Source organism: Ochotona curzoniae, unplaced genomic scaffold (assembly GCF_017591425.1).
Source record: "Ochotona curzoniae isolate NIBS_2020 unplaced genomic scaffold, NIBS_Ocur_1.0 contig_1071, whole genome shotgun sequence".
NCBI lineage: Eukaryota > Metazoa > Chordata > Mammalia > Lagomorpha > Ochotonidae > Ochotona > Ochotona curzoniae.
Genome location: NW_024464939.1, coordinates 4,283,901 through 4,305,208, shown reverse-complemented (window position 1 = coordinate 4,305,208; position 21,308 = coordinate 4,283,901). Strand labels below are relative to the sequence as shown.

At 38.9% G+C, this 21,308-nt stretch overlaps 1 protein-coding gene across 2 annotated transcripts in view; it reads left to right on the top strand.

The window, feature by feature from the left end:
* Positions 1-4,889, top strand: part of RIPK2 (receptor interacting serine/threonine kinase 2) — a 33,900-nt gene extending 29,011 nt beyond the window's left edge. For both annotated transcript variants that reach the window (XM_040993558.1, XM_040993560.1), the window contains exons 9-11: positions 792-885; positions 2,294-2,452; positions 3,666-4,889. In XM_040993558.1, coding sequence (XP_040849492.1) covers positions 792-885; positions 2,294-2,452; positions 3,666-4,003 — 591 coding nt within the window. In that variant the 3' untranslated portion in view covers positions 4,004-4,889. The remainder of the gene's footprint in view (positions 1-791; positions 886-2,293; positions 2,453-3,665) is intronic.
* The last annotated feature ends 16,419 nt before the right edge of the window (positions 4,890-21,308 follow it).

The window sequence follows — 21,308 nt, the reverse complement described above, 5'->3', positions numbered from 1 at the left end:
CATTGATTCTGAGTTTGGCATCAAGTCATGTGGTTATCATTGTTTTATACAATGAATAGTGTTCCTGGAGGATCACTGATTATAGTTCTAATAACATTTGTGCTACCAGGTCCTTACCTAATTAATGAGGAAAAAGCCATTTTTGTTGATCTGCAAGAAAAATTTCTGAAGTAGCATTCATTCAGACTTACTTCCTATTAGTCATGCCTGTAAGAATACTTACAGAATCAGAAACCTAATAGTTCATTTGGCAGACACTTACAGCACAATGTGTAGTGGTTGAGTCACTTTTATACATACTACCTTATTTGATCCATGTGCATTTAAAATAGATAGTACAAATGTTACAGACAATAAATCCAAAAATCATATCTTAAATGGCCTTTTGAAATCCAGTAATTCTATGACAGAACTGAAGGAGAATTCAAGTTCTCTCTTGCTTTTTCCCTGGTTTCCCATCTTAAGATATTGAGAGCAAGAATTTGTTCTAAGCCTGTGGTTTTAAATTTCTCATATAACATTCAAACCACTGGGCAGGGTCTCTGAGGTCATACAGGAAAACAACATGAAAATTGGTAGTTCTAACATGCTATTATTTTTGCTGTCTCCCTGTTTGAGTTGGTAAGTATATCTTTGTCGATTGTCATATGTATGTGTATCATTCTTTAATTATTCAGAGTCTTGAGCTATTTGTAATAAGCTATTTAGAAACTAACATTGTATAGCTTCTGGACTGATTTTTAAAAACCCTGCATCTTCTAAACCCATTGACTTTATCTGTATCTGCTTAGGAATCATGTGGATCCTCTCAGCTCTATGAGAGTGGCACTTCCCCTGGCACCTCAAGATCCCTGTCAGCACCTCAGGACAGCGATTTTTTATCTAGTATGTTAATTTTCCAATCATTGTTGACCTTTCAGTTTTCTGGGATTTTTTAGGAACATATTTTTTTTTTTTACAAGCAGTGATGGTTTGTATTAAACATATCTTTCAATATCACTCAAAACTAATTTTTTTAAAAACATGAAAATAGTTATGCTACATGTAAGAAATTCATTGAAGTATTAGATACTATGGAAAGATAGAAATTAAAAAAAAACTGTGAAGAATGGGAACTGTTTCTTAGGAAGCACAGTATGAGAAAGGCGATTTATTTTCGGAGAGAGGTCTATATAGAGCTTGTGTAGTGCACTGCAGCAGTGGTATTCTTCACAGTATACTGGCAGCTTGTTTTACAAACTCAGAACCTTCCCAATGACAGAGCTAGTCACTTGCAAATCTAAGATTTGAAACCAGATGCAGTATTAAATGTTTCATCAATCCATTGCACCCTATTGGCATGATGAGAAAATCTATCCAAAGACCTGACCTGTAGCCATAAAGGGGAAGAATTTCAGGCAAATAAAATAGTACATGAGCAAGAAAGAACAATCAGTATTCTAGTTGGTGAGGGGAGTGAATGAAAGAAGATAAAAGATAAGAAGGGTGGATTTGTTATGAATGCCAACACTCAGCCAAGCATTTGAGGGTTTTATTGCTCTTGTATTTTTTCACTTGACTAAGGAATGACTTGAAACATTTTGTTTACTTTAGGAAGATTCATCCTGGCTTGAATATGTAGGGTATTTTGAAAGGAAAAGGAGATTCTAGGTGAGGAGTCCTGGTAGTATTAAGAAAGAAATTATGAGAACTAATGCAGAATAAAACAGAGAGGGTGGAGTAAGAGATAGTGTGCAGCACTTACTGAGAAATGGAGTTGAAAGAGTAAGGGTAGAAATAGGTTTTACCACTAACAAGAGTAATGATTAAGCTTTTATTATTATTTTTTAAATTTCAGATTCTACAGTGCAATAAAGGTAACACCCAGTAGGCTGTTAAAAATGCAAGGCAGAATATTCATGGAAGCAAAAATTTAATTAACATTTTAGATTTGAAAAATAGAAATATCAGTTGAGGCTCTAAAGTTGAAAACCATGGCCAATGAAGAAAATGGAAAATGCACATCAGAGATAGATTAAGAGGACACCTTTAAAGTTCAGAGGAGAGATACAGAGGAAATAAGAGACTATGTGAAGTAAACTTCCATGATCAGAAACACGCATAGGACAGGCAAGAATAGAAAAAAGTGCAGTGGAACTATTCAGCATAATCTAAACTAGCTAGGAAAGCCAGTGAAAAAGTAAAAGCATTACAGCCTGTATTCTATATGATACAAATGTTGATATTTTAGCTGATAGAATATCTAAGGAATACTTGAGATGTCTAAGTAACATGAAGATGTTTTGTTTGATAGGAAAAACGCAGGACTATTCTGTGAAGCTACATCAGTGCCCAGTAAATCACAGTTGGAATAGCACTGTGCCTCTATCTCAGAAGACACCCTGCTGTGATCACAAAACCTCCCCATGTTCTTTAATATTAATAAATCCACTCCTGGCTGAGCAAAATTCAGGCAAGTAGCTACTATAAGAAATACTATACATGATAACTTTTCCTTCACAAATACATAATTTAGTAGATATGCCATATGTAGAATGGTTTGTATTCAATTTTTCAAAAGATTTAGATATTTGTTTTTATTGAATGGAAAGATTTTCATAGAGAAGCAGAGACAGAAAAAGATCCATCTGCTGGTTCACTTCCCAAACGGCCTCAACAACCAGCCAGAACTGAGCCAATCTGAGGCAAAAACAAGGAGCTTCTTCTGGGTCTCCCATTCAGCTACCAGGACCCAAAGCACTGGGCCATCCTCTATTGCTTTTTCCAAGGCATTAGCAGGGAACTGGGTTGGAAATGGAGCAGACAGGACATGAATCAGCACCCATATGGCGATGCTGTTGCTTGCAGGTGGAGGATTAGCAAGTTGAGCCGTCACACCAGCCCCTCCGTATTCAGTTTGATAGCATGCATATTTAAATAGGAAACCAGCCCCAGTCCTGAAGACAGCAATATAGACATGCAAAATTAAGTAGACCAGAGTAGTATTCCCTGAACTTAGGAGCGATTTAATGTTAGTAGAGCTATTATGCTGACTTATCAAACATATGCAAACATCCATTATATATGAAACCAAACAAACAACAAATCCAAAAAGTAAAGTATTTTCACTGCATTGCTTACAGTGTATAAAAAGGCAGTGCTCGGGACCAGTGTTGTGGCATAGTGACTGAAGCCACTAACAGCAATACTGGTATCCCATGTTGGTGCCAGTTTGTGTCCTGGGTGCTCCACCTGCGATCCCTCTCCCTGATAGGTGGCCTGAGAAAAGCAACAGAATCTATTGCAAATATTTGGCAACTGCTACCCACATAGAAAATCTGGAAGAAGCTCCTGACTCCTGGCTTTAGCCTGACCCAGCCCCAAGCCAGCTGGCAAATGAACCGGTGGATGGAAAAATCTTTGCTCCTTGCCTCTCCCCACCTGTGTGATGCTGAGTTTCAAATAGATAAGTCTTAAAGAAAAAAAAAAGGCAGAAAAAAAAATAAGGCAGTGCTTTTTCTAGAATGCAAAGGAGATGTTCCATGTCTCTTTTCCTGAGAAACAATAGCATCCTCTAAACCACTGATGTCCCATGTTAGCACCAATCATGGGGAAATTTGGTTTTATGTCATATTTGTTTAATCTGTCCTCACCATTTTGACTGTTCATCTGTTCCTCGTCTACAGAACGTGTACAGCCTGGCATAGCTCAACTATGGATCCAGAGCAAAAGGGAAGATATTGTAAACCAAATGACTGAAGCTTGCCTTAACCAGTCACTAGATGCCCTTCTGTCCAGGGACTTGATCATGAAGGAGGACTATGAACTTATTAGTACCAAACCCACAAGGACCTCAAAAGTCAGACAGTTACTGGACACTACTGATATCCAAGGAGAAGAATTTGCCAGAGTCATAGTTCAAAAGTTGAAAGACAACAAACAGATGGGTCTTCAGCCTTACCCAGAAATACCTGCAATTGCTAAATCATCAACTTTAAATTTACCTCCCAATAAAAGCTTATAGATGGGTCTTTTTCAAGAAGAAAAGTCAGTTTATCAAATGATATTTATCTTTGTTGCCTTTTTTGTAAAATCCATTTGAGTATTCAAGCTTTACAGAAGATTCTTCTTTAGACAAGTGTTAGTCTCCTTCATGACGATGCAATATTTCATAATATAAGTAAAGGCTTGCAGTTTTGCTACACAATTTAATTTGAATGTCTTTCAGTAACTAAAACATTACTAAGTGTAATAATTATATTCTAGTCCATAACAGTGCTTTAAGATATTAAGTGTTTCTAATGGAAATCACTTTCATATTCACTTTCTTTGTGGATTATTTATTACTGGTCTAAGATGCAGTTTGTGCCTTTCCACAGAGGTCATATAATTCAGTACAGAATTCTTGCCTTAGATTCCCAGGTTTAAATTCTCTTAAAAAGCTCACTTATTTTAAATCACTTTATTTAGATTACACTTTACAATTTTGTTCATGAATTATTCTTTAACAGTGTTTCAGAAAACACAAAGTACGTAAAGAAAAAAATGAGCCTTTCAAAACCAGTTAGATGCCCCCATTTTTAACCTCAGCCTTCCCCCATCACAAGCTAACCAAAATGACTAGCCTGATGTGTAGCAATATATCCTCTAAAACCCTTGCTTCTGCTTATATTTAAAGCATATGCTCATTTTAGAGAAGATCTTTTCTTAATATTATTACTAGTATTATAATGTATCATAATACAACCTGCTTTTTTGCACTTATTATATACAGCCCTCCAGATCAGGTAGCGGTCTGAGTCATTCTTTTTTGTTGTTGCATAATGTCTATTCAGTGTTTTATATTTTCTTAGCTTGTTTACACCAAAGTAAACTCAAACAATAAAGGTACCATGTAAGTTCTTTTCTTATTGGTTTGTCGGTTATATCACTAGATATAAACCTACAGGAGATCCTTTTTCTGAGAAACGTTTAGCAGTCAACAAAAAAGTGAGATATATTTTAAGATCCTAATCTTCAACAAACATTAGACTTAAACAGATTAGCAATTAAAATATTTTATTAAAATTATTATAGAATATTTAGATCTCCATTTAGAGTTTTACATTAGTCTATTATTGTACTTGTTGGAAATATGGAAATTTATAAGGAAAAATGAAAACTAAATGTATGAATTATCTATTAAGCTTCAGTTGAGTTTGAAAAGTTTAGTTTGTGACATAGGTAGAAAAAAATATATTCTAGTTTTTCCTTTTCCTCTATATCCTTAAAAGAGTCTTTTGACTATTAATGGCTTCAAATTCTATATTGACTTATTTGAATTGAAATTTATTAATTAAACAAATATATTTTCTGCAAGGAACAAACTCAGTCTATATGCTTCTAACCACATGCTTACCAGATATTAGTACATCTTTGCAAAGTTTTCTACAAGAATAATAGCATATTAATGAATAAGAAATTTATGTCACTAATCATGAATCTACATTGAATTTTCATTCCTAGTTTCATTACAATCTCTGTAATAGCACAGTGATGTTTAGAAGGTGAAACAAAAGTGCCAAGTAGGACCAACTGATACAAAAACAGGGTTTGGTGCTTTCCAAATATCTCTTCAAGGAGTAGGAGCAAAGCTGCAGAAAGAAAGATTCCTTTAAAACACATTTCCCAACATGTGGTGAAGTACATTAGTAGTAAAGTGTGATTATGACTGAACTTCAGAAAGTTGCAAAAAAATGATATTAACAAATATTTGCAGCAAGATAACAAAAACTATACATATGAAAGGTCTCCAAAATTTTCATGAAAAATGCTTGTTATGAATAAACTATGTATAGATTTCAAAATTACTTTGCACCAAAGCAAATTTCTTTTACTTCCATCTTTCCACAAACATTTTGAAATGCCTGTATTTTAGGTAATATGTAGACAAAGTGCTAAGTAAATGTTTGAGTTCATAGAAAGTATGTTCTTACCAGTAACTTTTCAGATCTTCTGATTAAGTGGAATGTGTCCGTTTTGTGTTTGCTTAATTCTCCTTGTTAGTCAAAAGTAGATTCAGACCCAACTTGAGAAACAAAATTTTTAAATCAATTGTGTTTTTAAAAATACATTTATATGATAAATGGCACTGCTTTTCTATTTATAATACAGGAAGCTTTGTAGCATTCAAATTAGAGAATTTGAAGCTCTGTTAATAAGTAGTACATGACGATGTCAATATTTAAGTGGTAGAAATACAGACTAAAATTCAATCAATCTAGAAAAATTAATAGTGTTTTTTAATTTTATTTTTTAATAATGATTGCATGGTTGATCAGGGAGGAAAGGATAGAGGCTTAGGGGAAATTGGGTGAATTCATTGCTTCCAAATTTGCTATTTCTTCTTGTTATTTCTGGGGGAAGAGGAGAGACAAAGGGGGAAACCACTCATGACTTTCCACACATCCCAATACCAAGAGATGAGGAACTGCCACCTCATATCAACCCAGAGTCTCAATGTGTACATATTCTGAGGGCTCTGTCCAAGTGGCTTGGATAGTTCTGAAATGCTGCCGATTTTACCAATCCAAGGATGTTGTCACCTTCCCAATGTCCAAAACGAATAGTGTTTTTAGCTACGCAGAATGTGATAAGGGTAATCATTACCTAGACAGTATATTTTATGACAGTGCAACCCAGAAGAGCAACCCACAGATCAAGCTGTATTAACATTGGCTAAAGGTTACTGGACAGGGAAATTCATGGACCCCATCTCTCAGAATTCATCTTTAAAATGAGGTCCAAAAGTCATAATCTTTCAAGCAATGTTTACTCATGGTAAAGTTGAAAAGCCTATGTTTTTAAAGATATTATAGAATTCTGAATAAAATACTTTTCCTAAGATTCAAATTCTGTTTTCTTTATGTTTGATGGCCACACCTGTCTTTAGGATATATCATTTGAGTTATGCTTTGATGTAGGAAATTTTACTTAGTTACAACTTGAATGCCCCAAACAGTTTTGGTTATGATTTTCATTTAGAAAGATCACTTCAACACAATAACCATATATATCAAATCTGCAGCTAGGTTCTTTAAGGAAGAATTTTAGGAAGGACAACCATTTGAAGTATGATAGCAAAGGAGCTGAGCAGATGCAGAAGAATACTGCAAGAAGCAAGAACCAATTGTGCTAAGATACTTACATAAACAAACTGGTATATCTAGGAACAACTTGCCACTGGCAGCATATCAAATACTGTTGGAAATGTGTAGACAATGGGATGCTGGACTGACTTTCTGGACCAGCAATGTCAGGGCACACTTAAATAACAGACTGATGAAATCATGACTCCCTATCAAGAACTATACTACTGCAGCAATGCAGGGAAAATCAGAGGGTGTGGGGGGAAATCCCAGTCTCTGTTCCATAAAATTCAAAAATTCAAAAGAAAAAGAAAAAAAACATCACCCCTCCCCAAAAGTAATATCAAATAGAAGGGTTGCTTTCTGTTTCTGTTCCTAAATCCTCTGCCTATTATTAACCCCATTGGTCAAGTACAAAGTTTCCTAATTTGTGAAGAAAACATTTGGTCAGTTGGGAGAGGAGAGTCGGTGAACTTCCATGAAACACTGTCCTCAGAAACATTTTGGTTTTCTTTGAAATCACAGCCCTTACTTCCTCCAAACACTAGTTCTCAAACTGTCTCCTGCTTTGTCTCTCTCTAATACATCACTGCTTTTATAACTCACACATCCATATTTCCTTTAAGGAACAAAATTGCTTTGCTTGACCTATTTATCCCTTCCACTCTCCTAGAAATCATTCTACATTGCTGCTATTTTTTGCTAGCACTTTCTATTTCATAGAACTAATAAATATATTAAAAGTAAAAATTTTATTGTCAGATCCTCAAATTACTCTATGATAAAGATGTTATTCTATCTCCAAGTATTTGAATATCTTCTGGGGTATTTTGACTTGTAGGTTCCCAGTTTCACTCCATGATGGTCTGCAAAGATGCACGCTATGATTTTCATGTTTTTAAATTTGCTGAGGCTTGTTTTGTTGCCTGTAACATGATCGATCCTGGAGAAGCTCCCATGTACTGATGAAAAAAAAAAGTGTATTCTCTGTAGGATGAAAAGTTCTGAAAATATCAATTAAGTCCATTTGCTCTGGTGTTCAGATTACTCTGTTTCCTTGCTGAGTTTCTGTCTTATAAATCTGTTCATTGAGGTTAGTAGGGTGTAAAGCTCCCCTACTATTATTATGTTAGAGTCTATTTCTCCCTTTATATCCACTAATGCTTGTTTCACATAGCTAGGTGCCCTGGCGTTTGGTGAATACACATTTATTATGATGATTTCTTGTGGCTGAATGGATCCCTTGATCGTTATGTGGTGTCCTTCTTCATCTCTTTTAATGTGTTTCCACGTCAAAGTCAATATTATCTGGTGTCAGAATGGCTACCCAGCTTGTTTTTCCTTTCCCTTAGCCTGCAATATCCTTTTCTTTCACTTTCCTTTCAGTTTCAATATCCACATATCTTTGTTGGTGAAAGGTGTCTCTAATAGGCATACAAAAAATTGCTCAGACTCCCTAGCAGTCAAGAAAATGTAAATAAAAACCACATTTTAGTTCCACCTAGCTCCAGTGAGATTGGCATACATTCTACTACATTCTACTAACAACCCCTACTGGTATAAATGTGGGGAGAATGGTACCCTACTCCATTGTTGATGGGAATGTAGACTCATGCAGCCATTATGGAAGTCAGTATGGAGAGTGCTAAGACAACTGAAAATTGATTTACCATATGACTCCCAGCTATTCCAGTCCTGGGAGTATAACCAAAGGAAATGAAATTTGCATATGAGAAAGTGGCCTGCAATACTTTGTTTACAGTAACACAATCTATAAGAGCAAAGGTAAGGAAACAACTCAGTTGCCCATCCAAGCAAGAATGGATAAAGAAACTGTGGTAAATCTACTGTATGATATACTACTCAGCCATTAAAATATAAAATATAAAATATCCTTCAAATTGCCTATTTATATTTTGCATGAAGGCTGCCAAATGTCAGAGAAAATATGGTATTTGTCCTTTTTGGATTAGCTTATGTCACAGAGCATAATGGTTGGGATCATTTTATAGCAAGTGATAGAATTTTACTCTAAGTAAACATGTGTATACATACATTCACATAGAGGAACTGTAGAATGAAGACTAGTATACTGGGAAGTGAAGACACATTGCAATATACATCTCCACTCCTGAATAAAAGGAGGACTCCCAATGAAGCTGTTAAATACATCTTGCTGAAAGGATCTGGACTTTCTACTATTGTCTATACCTATAATGTCATGATAGGTTTAAATAACAGAGTTTTGGATTTGTGACTATTGCTGAAGGACTATATTATTATAACATAATTGAAACAAGTGAGATGGGGAATAGGGGAGGCGGATGGAGGAAACCAACACTGCCTAAGGAACTGTATCATGAAAAATAACATAAATAAAATGTTTTTGAAATTTGTTTAAAAAGATACTAATAGGCAAATATTTCCTGCTTGAACACACCCATTAACTCCTAATAGTTAAAGAAAAGTCTCTGCTTCCATTAAATTCAAAGTCTTCTTAGAGTGTAGTACGCATACTTGAACATTATTCTTCTATTTAGGTCCAATCAACACAGATGAGGAGTCCTTCACACTGAAATAATCTATAATCACCTATTTTTAGTGATAACATAGTGAGTTGATATGCATCAGCTAAAAAATACTTTATCCTTAACATCTGTGTTTCTCCTTGTTTTTCTTTTATGCACGTGAGGATCTCCGTTTGATATTTTAGGCAAATATAGACTCTTTTGCATTTATCCTTCAATTGATTTTTCTAATTCCAATAATTCAATAAACAAAAGTAAAATTCCAATAATTCTCTATATCCTTGAATTCCTGAATAAAGTCTGCAAAATGCCATAAGACTTCCTTCTTTCAACTTGACAAGTTTTGATTAATTATCACTATTTAGTGCTTAAGTACAATCATTGACTAATAATAACTAATTAATATAATTTAAATATTTATAACTTTAAATTTTGGGTGATCAAAGAATATGGAAGCCACAAGTTTAACCCAGATGATCCCCATTTCAATAGTCTTAAAGGCTTGTTTTCTCCTGAATGTGTATATACATATTTCAATGAAATGTGTGTATTTCATTGTCAACATACTTTTTCTGCTACAAGTTCATTAAAATATTAAAATGGGATAAAATATTGTTTCACCTTATATAGAAACACATAGTATTGTGGAGGCTCTACTTATGAAATTCAGTACAAGACACTTACACATCAAAATCTCATGATTAGGGACACCAATTCAATAAAGAATCTGCAAATTCAGTATCTGAAAAAAATCAGACTAAACAGAAGATGACCTTAAATAAGCATAAATAAAACCCTTAGAGAAATTGAGCAGGTATATCTATAAAGCTGGAAAAAGTTAGAAACAACTAGACATCTAGAAAATTTACAAATACGGTCTCGCAGTAATACGCAGAACCTTTATATTCTTGAAAGCATTTCATCAGTCCTACCACCCAGTGTATTTGTGATGGTAGACAACCAGTCTAAGCCTCCAGCTTCATTCCTCTTCAGTCCATTCAATTTGGGAGAAATGAGATAAATCACGAACAACAGGGCTGCCCACTCAGCTCACTGCTAACTCAAATCAGCTTGCCTTCACTCAGGTCTTACTGATTCTCCCTTCTTTTCACTCGTGTCTGAGTTGATCCCTCAGTGCTTTTCAACCCTCAAAGAAGGATATGCTCGGGTAAGACTCTGGACTGGCAGGATGGCAACCACCATTACTTCCACAAAATTTGAAGGAGCAATTAAAAAAAAATGTTGAAATGTAGTCTCCAGTTTTTTTAGGCATAACTATTTTTCTTACTATTTTTGATAATGTTTACATAGTTGACCTGGGTGGGAAGGGTCAAGGATTAGGATAAAATGGGTGAGAAAATTATTTCCAAATTTTCTTTTCCTTCTTGTTATATCTGGGGAAGTGGGGAGTTAAGGGCAGAAGCTGAATCCAGCCTCCTAAATGCCATAGTACCTGGAGATGGGAATCAGCCACCCAATGTCATCGCAGGGTCCTCTATGAGGAGCATGCTCTGAGGGTTCTGCTCAAGTTTCTATAGTTCTGACATGCTGTCGATCTTGCAGATTCAGGGATGAGGAACTTCTTCCAAGGTCCATTGGCTGAAATAGTCCACCTTAGTGTTTCCATTCACCCAGAAATTTGCTGTCAAGCTTCTCTGGGGTAGTGGACCAATTTATTCTGCACTCTCTCCTCCACCTTGGTACTAGATATCTTCTGTAGGCTCCCATAGCTTGTGATATCCTCCATGTGTAACTGAGCATGCCATCTACTGCTCTATCTAAGCCACTGAGGAGACCCAATTCTAACACATGCACTGTATGGTCAGGCTACAGGTCCTGCCATTCTCCCCATGGTTGGTGTTCTCAGTCCAGCTGTTTAACTGGGAGGGACCCTAGAAGAAATCTCATCTGAGGTCCCAGACCTGACTCATACGTGCCTGACAGTATGGGGACCAGCTCATTCTATCACCCACATCAGCCTACACACACACTGCCAGGTCAGATCTATCTCCAGATCCATGTCTTATGCAAACCAATGGGGCTTGTGGCCTAGCCCAACCCTGCCCACCACACACTCTGCTCTCACGTACAACATCAGGAGTTGCAGCCCAGCCTCTCCAATAACCTCCATTGGGCAAACCCCAAGTCCTGCTCCCTGTGCTTGTTAGTATGTGCAACAGACGGTTCACTCCAATCCACATCTCATTCAGCTCTCATACACATAATTGGGCGTTTAAGCCTAACTACCCTCCAGCCATACTTGTGCCAATAGGTGCCACCAACTGTCTTGCCAGGCCCACCCCCAGCCCTAGTTCTCATGCTCACCCTTGAGGATTGCAGTCAATCAGAGAGATGCCCATAGTTTCCCTTCTGGACCCATGCCCTATCCTGGATCTTGCACTCTCCAGGTGGTTCTGCAATTTAGCTCAACAAGACTTGCTCAAGTCCAAGCCCTTGCAAGCTGATGCTACTGCATAGCCCAACCAACCTGCCCTTACTCTGGCTCATAGGCATAATGCTTAAATGAGAGTTATTACATTGAGGAACTTCCATGCAGGTTGAAAGAACTCTGAATTCTGAGTTGCTTTCACCCAACACCATACACCTTTATAAAAGAATAGTTCCAGAACAAGCAAGCTAAATTCACCCAAGGGAGGAATAGGAAAACTAATATTGGAGGCTGGACCCTAGAGCCTATGAAACAAAGTTTTGTAGGAGAAAAACAAGATGGCAGAGTGAAGAAACAGGTGGAAAATTATTAGCGAGGGGGAAGCAGAGAGGCTGTGCTACCAGGAAATAGAAGAGGACAGGCCAGCAGCAGAGGGACACCTAGAGACTCATGGACCCTGGGAAGCTGGGAAGTAGCAGAGATGGCAGAGCAGTGTTGCAAAGCAGGGGGTTGCAGGAACAGGGTGGATTTCAAGGCTCAGCCCCCCTCCCCATGGGCACCAGTTTGTGTACTGAAGAAAAGCCTATGAGGCTGGAGGAACCACAGTGACCTGCATATGCACTAAACCAACAGGGAACTCATTTCTGGATTGTTGCAGTTCATTCTTGTCCCCACCAGAAAAATAGTACCATGTGGCATCCTATAGGTTATAGATAGGTCCAGATATTCCCCAAACCTGACAACCAGCAGCTCCGAACCCTACCAGTGCCACATCGGATACCATTTAGTGTGATGAAGAAAAGCTTGAGGGAGGGGAACCCAAGGAACAACAGTGAGCTCCACATGTGCTAAGCTGGAAGAGAACCCACATCCAGCTCAATGCATTACATTGGTCTCACAGGGAAAATAGTACTGATTTGGCATCCTAAATGTTCCATCCAAGAAAGTTCCAGGTGGCCTTCAGACCTAACATCCAGGAGGCCCAGCCTCCACCAGTGCCATATTGGGCTCATTTTGTGTACTGAGGAAAAGGCTGTGGTGCTGGAGGAACAACAACAAGCTGCACAGCTGCTGCTGAGCGGGGAAAGAACTCAATTTCAGCTAAAAACACTGCACTGGTCTACAGGGAAAAGAGCACCAACTTGGATTTCTACAGGTTACACCCAAAACAGGTCTGACACTCCTTCAGATCTAACAGCCAGACCTCCACTTGTGCCACTTCAGGCACCATTTTCTGTCTTGCAGAAAAAGCTGGTGGAGGATAAGATGCTGAAGGAGCAAACAGCAAGCTCCACAGGCATTGAGCCAGGAGAAAACTCACTCCCAGCTCAACACATTGCACTGGTCTCACATGGGAAAGAGTAACCACTTGTCATCCTACGGGTTCCACACAAAATAGCTCAGGTGTCCCTCAGACCTAACAGTCAGCAGGTTCCAGCAATACCAGCACCACTGACAAGCCAAGGACTTAGGACAGCTGGTGTCTCCCAACTCATGCACACTGCTGAAATCAGGAGTGGGAGAAAGATTCTACAAGCAACAGTGCAGCCACAGCACTGGATCACAAGGGGTGGAGAGTGGCGAGCCAGAGGCTGGAGCTACAAAGACTGTGGTGGAAGCCTAGCATAAGAGCCTGGGCTGAAACTCACTGGAGGAAGTGGCACAAGTGACTGCAGATGAAGAACCGGATACTGAACACACAATCAGTGAAATCGGCCTATGGAGAACCAGCCCTAAGGAGAAGAAACTGCTAACCAGAATAGCCATGACCAAGAGCAAAAAAAGAGACAGAGGGGCCTGGCACAATGAATATTACTGAAGGCTCCCTTGCAAAAGAACAAACACCTTTGCCAACCTCAGAGTTAACTGAAGCCAATAGCAAATATATTGGAGATGAAGGATTTAAAAACTTGTTATAAAGCTTCTTAACAACAAGAAGCACACACAGGAGTCCAGGAACTTAAGGAATATGTCACACAGGAAATAGCAACATTGAAATAAAACCAAGCCAAATTATTAGAAACGAAGGACACAATAGAGCATATTAAAAATTCAGTGGAAAGCCTCAATAGTAGAATGAGGTAGACAGAAGGAAGGCTCTCAGAATTAGAAGACATTTCCTTCAATAGTGGGGCAAAAAATCAATAAGCTGGAAAAGGAATTGAGTCAAGCTCAGAAAAATATTCAAGAGTTAAGGGACACTATTAAAAGGCTGAATATAAGAGTTGTGGGAGTTCCAGAAGGCACAGAAAGGGAAGAGGGATTTAACAATAAATCTATGAAATAACAAACAAAAACTTCCCTAATTTGGTTAAAAAATTGGGAAACAAAATATAGGAGGGGCACAGAACTCCCAATGGTGTTGACTAAAAGCAATGTTTGCATAACAAATCATAAACAAGCTCTCTTCAGTTGAACACAAGGACACAGTCCTCCTTAGAGCCTTCATTCAACCAGATATTTGTGGTCATATTTGGGCTGGGGTAGTTATATAATATTTTCTGTTCTCCTTCCTCTGCTATGGCAAAAGATATCTTCTGAAGACCCCGAAATGGACTGCCATGTTGTAATAATATAGTGGAAAACAGCAAAGGGCTGGGAGGGAATGAGGATGGTGGGAAGGAAAAAGCCTGAGCCTATGGAACTCTATCATGAAAATAAAAATAGAATAAAACATTTTAAATAAAAATTTTAAGATTTAGTTGTCTATTTAAAAGGCAGAGTAGAAAGTGGGAGTGACACAGAAAAGCGACAGGAGTGCTTTCATGCACCAGTTCATTCTCAAAATGTTTGCAACTGCCGGAGCTATGGCAGGTCAAAGCCAGAAGCCAGGAACTTCATTTGTGTCTATTGCCACAGTGGTAGGGACTCCAGCACTGAACCCATCACCTGCTGCCTCCCAGGATGAGCATTTGTAGGAAACTGGATAAGAAGTGGAGTGGCCATGACTTAAACCAGGAACTCTGATAAAAGATGTGAGTGTCCCCACTGATAGATTAACCAGCCATGCCACAATGCCTATCTTCCAAATGAACTCGTTATAACTTTAAATTCTTAAAATCAACACACACAAAAAAATCTTAATAACAATGAATACAACTTGAATTATATTTGTCTTCATAAAAATCCAGTTGTAAAACAGAATTTTCTTCAATTTTTTAGGAAGGAAGGTGCCCATGAAGGTATACAGGCACAGGACCCACAAGCATCCTAATATTGCCCAACGATGAAGCAGCTTCCCTGATGATGATTTTGGAGTTTTGCTTGGACAGCAAAGAGTGTACCCACACAGCACAGCATTACAAAATGTCTAGCTAGGATTGAGGAGCAGTGAGCAACAGTAAATTTGGGCTGCCTATACCAGGAAGGACCAGCATCCAGCAGCACATGCAAGTAGCAGAAAGAACTAGTGAAATGACAAGGGATCCAGAGTCTTGCGTGAAAGAGCAGTCTCCTCCTTCTACCTGCCAGCTTTAGTAGAACCCCATGACACTGGAAAAACACTGCCATCCATGTAGGAGATCTGGAAGAAGATCCTAGCTCCTGCCCAGCTGGGATTGTCGTGGCTATTTGGAGAATAAACCAGAGAATAGAAAATTTCTCTCTCTCTCTCTCACTCTTTCTCTCTCTTACTCTGCCTTTCAAATAAACAAATAGTCTTTTTTTAAAAATGATAAATGATTCTCAAGTAAAAGGTCTTGATTCTTCTTAAGTACCCCTGTCACATAGAGTTCACTGTAACTACCTGGTTAATTGATTTTGGCCAAAGGCAAAATGAGTCCTATTGACCTGAAAAATAGGAAGTAAGTTGGCAATTTGGAGCCAGGTCCCTGAAGTGAGGCTCCTACTCTCTCCAGAACTCGTGAACCGGGGACCTAACCTTTCCTGATGAATGCATTTCAAAGAGATGGTCCCAAGATTATGTGATGAGTGTTTCCCAAGAATGCTGACCATAGACCCATCTGCTCTCCAGATGGATTCATCCAGAGGGGAGAAAATAATTACAGTGCAGAGCTTTCTAAAATGAATGTTCTGTGCCAAAAAGGAAAAAGAAGAAAAATATTTTGAACAGAGAGAATTAAGCCTTTTATTTGCAATTTGTATTTGTTCTTACACTAATTATACAAACATACCGATCTGTGAAAGGATGGAGACTCAGTGACTTGCTTCATAATGTACACACAATCTATTTTTTTCATAGAATGTCAATTACCTGCTTGTGACTAAATGAAATAAGGAGATAATTACAGATTATGGAAAGAACTCAAATGAATAAAGTTGCTTGCGATATGGAAAGAACTGATTTGCACAGTGCGGTAGGAAACACCTCATAAGGGCTGCTTACAGTGTAATACCATGGACAAACCCACTAGGCTGAATGGTGTGGGGAGAATTTTCCATGCCTAAGAACAAGGGCTGTTGGTAGGAGTGCTGTGACATGGTAGGAGAGAAAATAGAGCCGAGAATCTACTTAACGCATGACAGAAAATGTTTCACAGACTTGTGAAAAGGGACTGTCCGGAAAAGAGTGGCAAGAGGCTCCGTTTAGAAGGCTTGTACTGACTGGAGTGGTGCAGTACTGGAGCGGAGCTGACTCAAATATGCATTCTAGAGTGAGAATCATCACAATTTGCTAATGGTTTAGATATGAGAGAAGGGGAAGACTCAGGAATGACTATGACCAGTTGGTAACCTAATATCTGGGGAAAAAAAAGAGTAGGAAGAAGTTTAGTTTTTATATTATTTTGTGCAGAAGTAGATTGAAGATATTTGTTTGGATATAATAAATTTGAGTCATTCTGGGGCACCAATCAGTAAGGGGGCAGTTGTCTGGAGATCCCAGAGATTTAAATATAAGAGTCATTTGTGGGCCCAGCACAATTGCCTAATGGCTAAAGTCCTCTTCTTATATACACCAGGATACTGGTTCATAGCCTTTCTGCTCCATTTCCCATCCAATTCCCTGCTTGTGGCCTGGGAAAACAGTGGAGGATGGCACAAAGCCTTGGGACCATGCACGTCTTGGGAGACCCAAAAGAAGCTCCTGGCTCCTGACTTTGAATCAGCTCTGCTCCAGTCCTTGCAATCACTTGGAGAGAGAACCAGTGGATGGAAGATCTTTCTGTGTCTCCTTCTCTCTGTAAACCTAAGTTTCCAAGAAAAATGAGTAAATCTAAAAAAAAAAAAAAATCGCTTGTAAAAAGATTTTTTAAAGACTGGAATTGTTTAAAAATATAGAGGCTCACTTTTGTGAATACTTACGCTATATAATTTATCTTGTCCAGTTTGTTGCAAAACTCACCAAGTCCTGAAAACAACACTAGGAGGCAGATACTATTATTAGCACAACCACAAAGAAGAGGAAACTGGGGGTTGGCCTGGTTACTGAGGTTTGAGATCTCCCTGGTTGACTCTGCTAGCAGTTGGCTATCCAGCCATTAGCCTCATGATCTCCTTCATTAGCTGTTAAATCCTTCCTCTTACCACACAGAGCGGTCTTCTTTCTTCAACCAGTCTCAAACGACACGTGGTCAGCAGTTGCTACCATGTATACAATATTGTGTTACTTTACACTAAACCTGTCATTTCTGCCAAAGGGAAGAAATCTATGAAGATGACCTATGCTTAAGTCAATCAAGAGTGTTATTAGAATTTGCTTCTCTTTATTAAGACTTCTTTATGTAGAATTTCTCTTTTTTTTTTTAAAGATTTATTTATTTTTAGTACAAAGTCAGATATATAGAGAGGAGGAGAGACAGAGAGGAAGGTCTTTCGTCTGATGATTCACTCCCCAAGTGAGCTCAATGGCTGGTGCTGCGCCGATCCAGAACCAGGATCCAGGAAATTCCTCCAGGTCTCCCACGCAGGTGCAGGGTCCCAAGGCCTTGGGCCATCCTCAGCTGCTTTCCCAGGCCACAAGCAAGGAGCTGGATGGGAAGTGGAGCTGTTGGGATTAGAACCAGTGTCCATATAGGATCCCCGCGAGTTCAAGGCAAGGACTTTTGCTGCTAGGCCATGCCGCTGGGCCCTATGTAGAATTTCCGTGATTGAGATGGCATTGCCAAGAAAAAAAAAAAAATCACGTGGACCTCTGTCTCCACACTGCTTATATTGTATTTGTAGGGGAAGATACAGAAAAGCTGAAATGACATTTACAGCTACACAATTACATGACACATGCATGCCAAAGAAAAAGGTGGTGATGACAAATTTTTCACTCATGAAACAGTGTTTATTGAATATGTTCTGACACAGTTCAAGGTCCTGGTATACAGAACATCAGGACAGAACCCAGGCACAAGAAGCCTCTTTGCTATTGCTTATCATTTTATTTTTGACAGCCGACATGTTTCCCAAATCACGTACGTTAGAAAACACACGATCTCTAACACTCACCAAAATGACCACAATTCACAGTCTGCTGGCTGGGAACCCAGAATTTATTTTTCAGTAACTACACACACTGTTCTGAGATCTGCTTACTAAACGTTTGTACATCAGGACATAAGATTTGCATCATGATCTGAAACCAGCATGTCATTCCATTATACAGTGTTACCAATTTTAACCTATTTCCTGCTGAAGGACATTTTCATTTTTCCAATATTCTGCTACTAGTAACAATCTGAGTAACAATATGAGTAGTGAAAATGTGTAGTTTTTTTCTAGTTTTAAGCTGGTTGTTGGCAAATTTTCTCCTAAGAGCTTGCATCAATGGATTCTCCCACAGTAGCTTCTGCAAAATATACCAGATTTTTGAAAGAATTGCTTACAGCAATTCTCAGTTTGGCACCTCTTTAGTCACTCTGTTCACTACAGAGCCATTTAATAGGAAATAGTCTGAACCACGCCTCTGAAAATGCTGTATAGAAAAAAATGACACACCCCTTGGGTCTCTAAGTCTATGGGAAGCTTTTCATTCCTCCTATTTGATGCGCCTCACGCTCTCGTTATTTAATAGTTGTTTTCCCTTTTGTGACATCATACAGTCCTTTTTTTTTCTTCTACATCTTGATTCTCTCCTAGTCAAACCTTTCTATTTTACGTTCTTTCCTCAACCTATTTCATCCTTTTCCTTGGTCTTAATTCATCGAGTAGTCAATGACTCCCAATGTCAGTCATTTCTCCTGAATTCCACATTCATTTCCTAAAATACCTACCCATTAGAGTACTTTCTAGAAAACTCCACATGTCAAAAGCAACTTTTTCAATTCTGCAACGTACACTCAAATTAGCCTTTCTTCCCTTGTTTCATAAGGTTAAAAGCAATACCACTATCTATCAACAACTGACAACTTTTTCTCCAACCTCTCAGACTCCTCACCATTCATATCCAATTACTCAGAAACCTTGTCATTCTGACTTCTGAAAGGCATTTTTAGTATGATGCCATTTCCCATTCCCACTGTGTGACCATACTGCGCTAACTGTACTAACCTAAACTTTCCTCTGGTATTTAAAAAGTAAAATTGCCTTTATCACTCTCTGGTTTGAATGACTTCATCGGTTTTTTTTCCTTGATGTACCAGAAAAACAACGTGCTGGCCTTGATCTGTCATATCACTCACACTGCTCACACCCACTGCTGGCTGGCTCCCCTGGGACTCACTGCCACCCTCTTCCTTCCTTTCACAGGAGTGTCTTTCTGAACAGAAATCTTCTCCTGGCTTCTTCTCATCCTTCAATTCTCATCCTAAATCTCCTTTTCTCCAAAACGACTTCCTGAACACAAGGGTTCTCAGGTTCTCTCTTACCTATCACCCCACATATCAAAACAACTTTGTACCCATTCTCAAAGTGTAAGTACTTGGCTTGATTATTTATTGTATATTTGCTTTGCCATCACTAAAACTAATTCCAAAAAGTCAGTAGAAACCAAGTCTGATAAGCACTTAGATACCTTGCAGTTTGCAAAAGGAGTTGTTGAATAATGATTGCTGTTTTTCTCCAATCTTTTTTCCACACAAGAATCAAAGATGGCCTTCTAGAGCCCGAGCTGGCCCTAGCTCTCTATCTTTAAAAACCCCTTGATGGGGGCCCTGCGGCATGGCCTAGCAGCAAAAGTCCTCACCTTGAACACACCAGGATCACATATGGGCACCAGTTCTAATCCCAGCAGCTCCACTTCCCATCCAGCTCCCTGCTTGTGGCCTGGGAAAGCAGTCGAGGACGGCCCAAAGCCTTGGGACCCTGCACCCATGCGGGAGACCTGGAAGAAGAGGTTCCTGGTTCCCGGCTTCCGATTGGCGCAGCACCAGCCGTTGTGCTCACTTGAGGAGTGAATCATCGGACAGAAGACCTTCCTCTCTGTCTCTCCTCCTCTCTACATATCTGACTGTAATAAAAATAAATAAATCTTAAAAAAAAAAAAACACCCTTGATGGTTTTGCATTGCCCTAGGACACAAAGACCATGAAACTTCAGTTTACACTTTCCCTTTTTTGCTTTCTTTTCCCCAAATTCTTCTTATTGAAACTGATTTTACTGGAGCTACCAGCAGTTCCCCAAAACCCCAGCTACTCTTTGGCCTCAGCTTCTCCTGGTGTCTTTTACTTTAATTAAAGAGAACTTCAAGGGCCCGACGGTGTGGCCTAGTGGCTAAAGTCCTCTTCTTGAACATGCCAGAATCCCAAATGGGTGCCAGTTCTAATCCCGGCAGCTCCACTTCCCATCCAGCTCCCTGCTTGTGGCCTGGGAAAGCAGCTGAGGATGGCCCAAAGCCACGAGACCATGCACCCGCGTGGCAGACCTGGAAGAATTTCCTGGATCCTGGTTCTGGATCGGCATAGCATCAGCCGTTGTGGTCACTTGGGGAGTGAATTATCGGACGGAAGATCTTCCTCTCTGTCTCTCTTCCTCTCTGTATATCTGACTTTCCAATAAATAAATAAATCTTTTTTTAGAAAAAATTAAAGACTATATTTTATTTTTCCTTTAAGGCTAAACTGGACTTTGCTGAGAGGTCATGACGTTGACTTCCACCATTGAGTCCAACCTTGCCTGAGCCTGAGTTAGGGATCTCTTCCCCAGTCTGAGGCCCTGATTCTCCTTGCCTGTTGCTAAAAAATTATCACCAAAGATATCCAGATCTCTTATTTGACAAAAAGATTTTGAAGCTGGGATTAAATTCAGGGTTTTGAGAAAGATTCCCCTGGACCTAAATGCAATCCCAATTGCCCTTGAGTTTATAAGAAACAAAACAAAGTCTGTGACCAAGCAAGCAGAGATTTGCAGATGCTATGCTGGAGCAGGAAAACGCAAGGAATGCAGCTCCAGAAACTGATT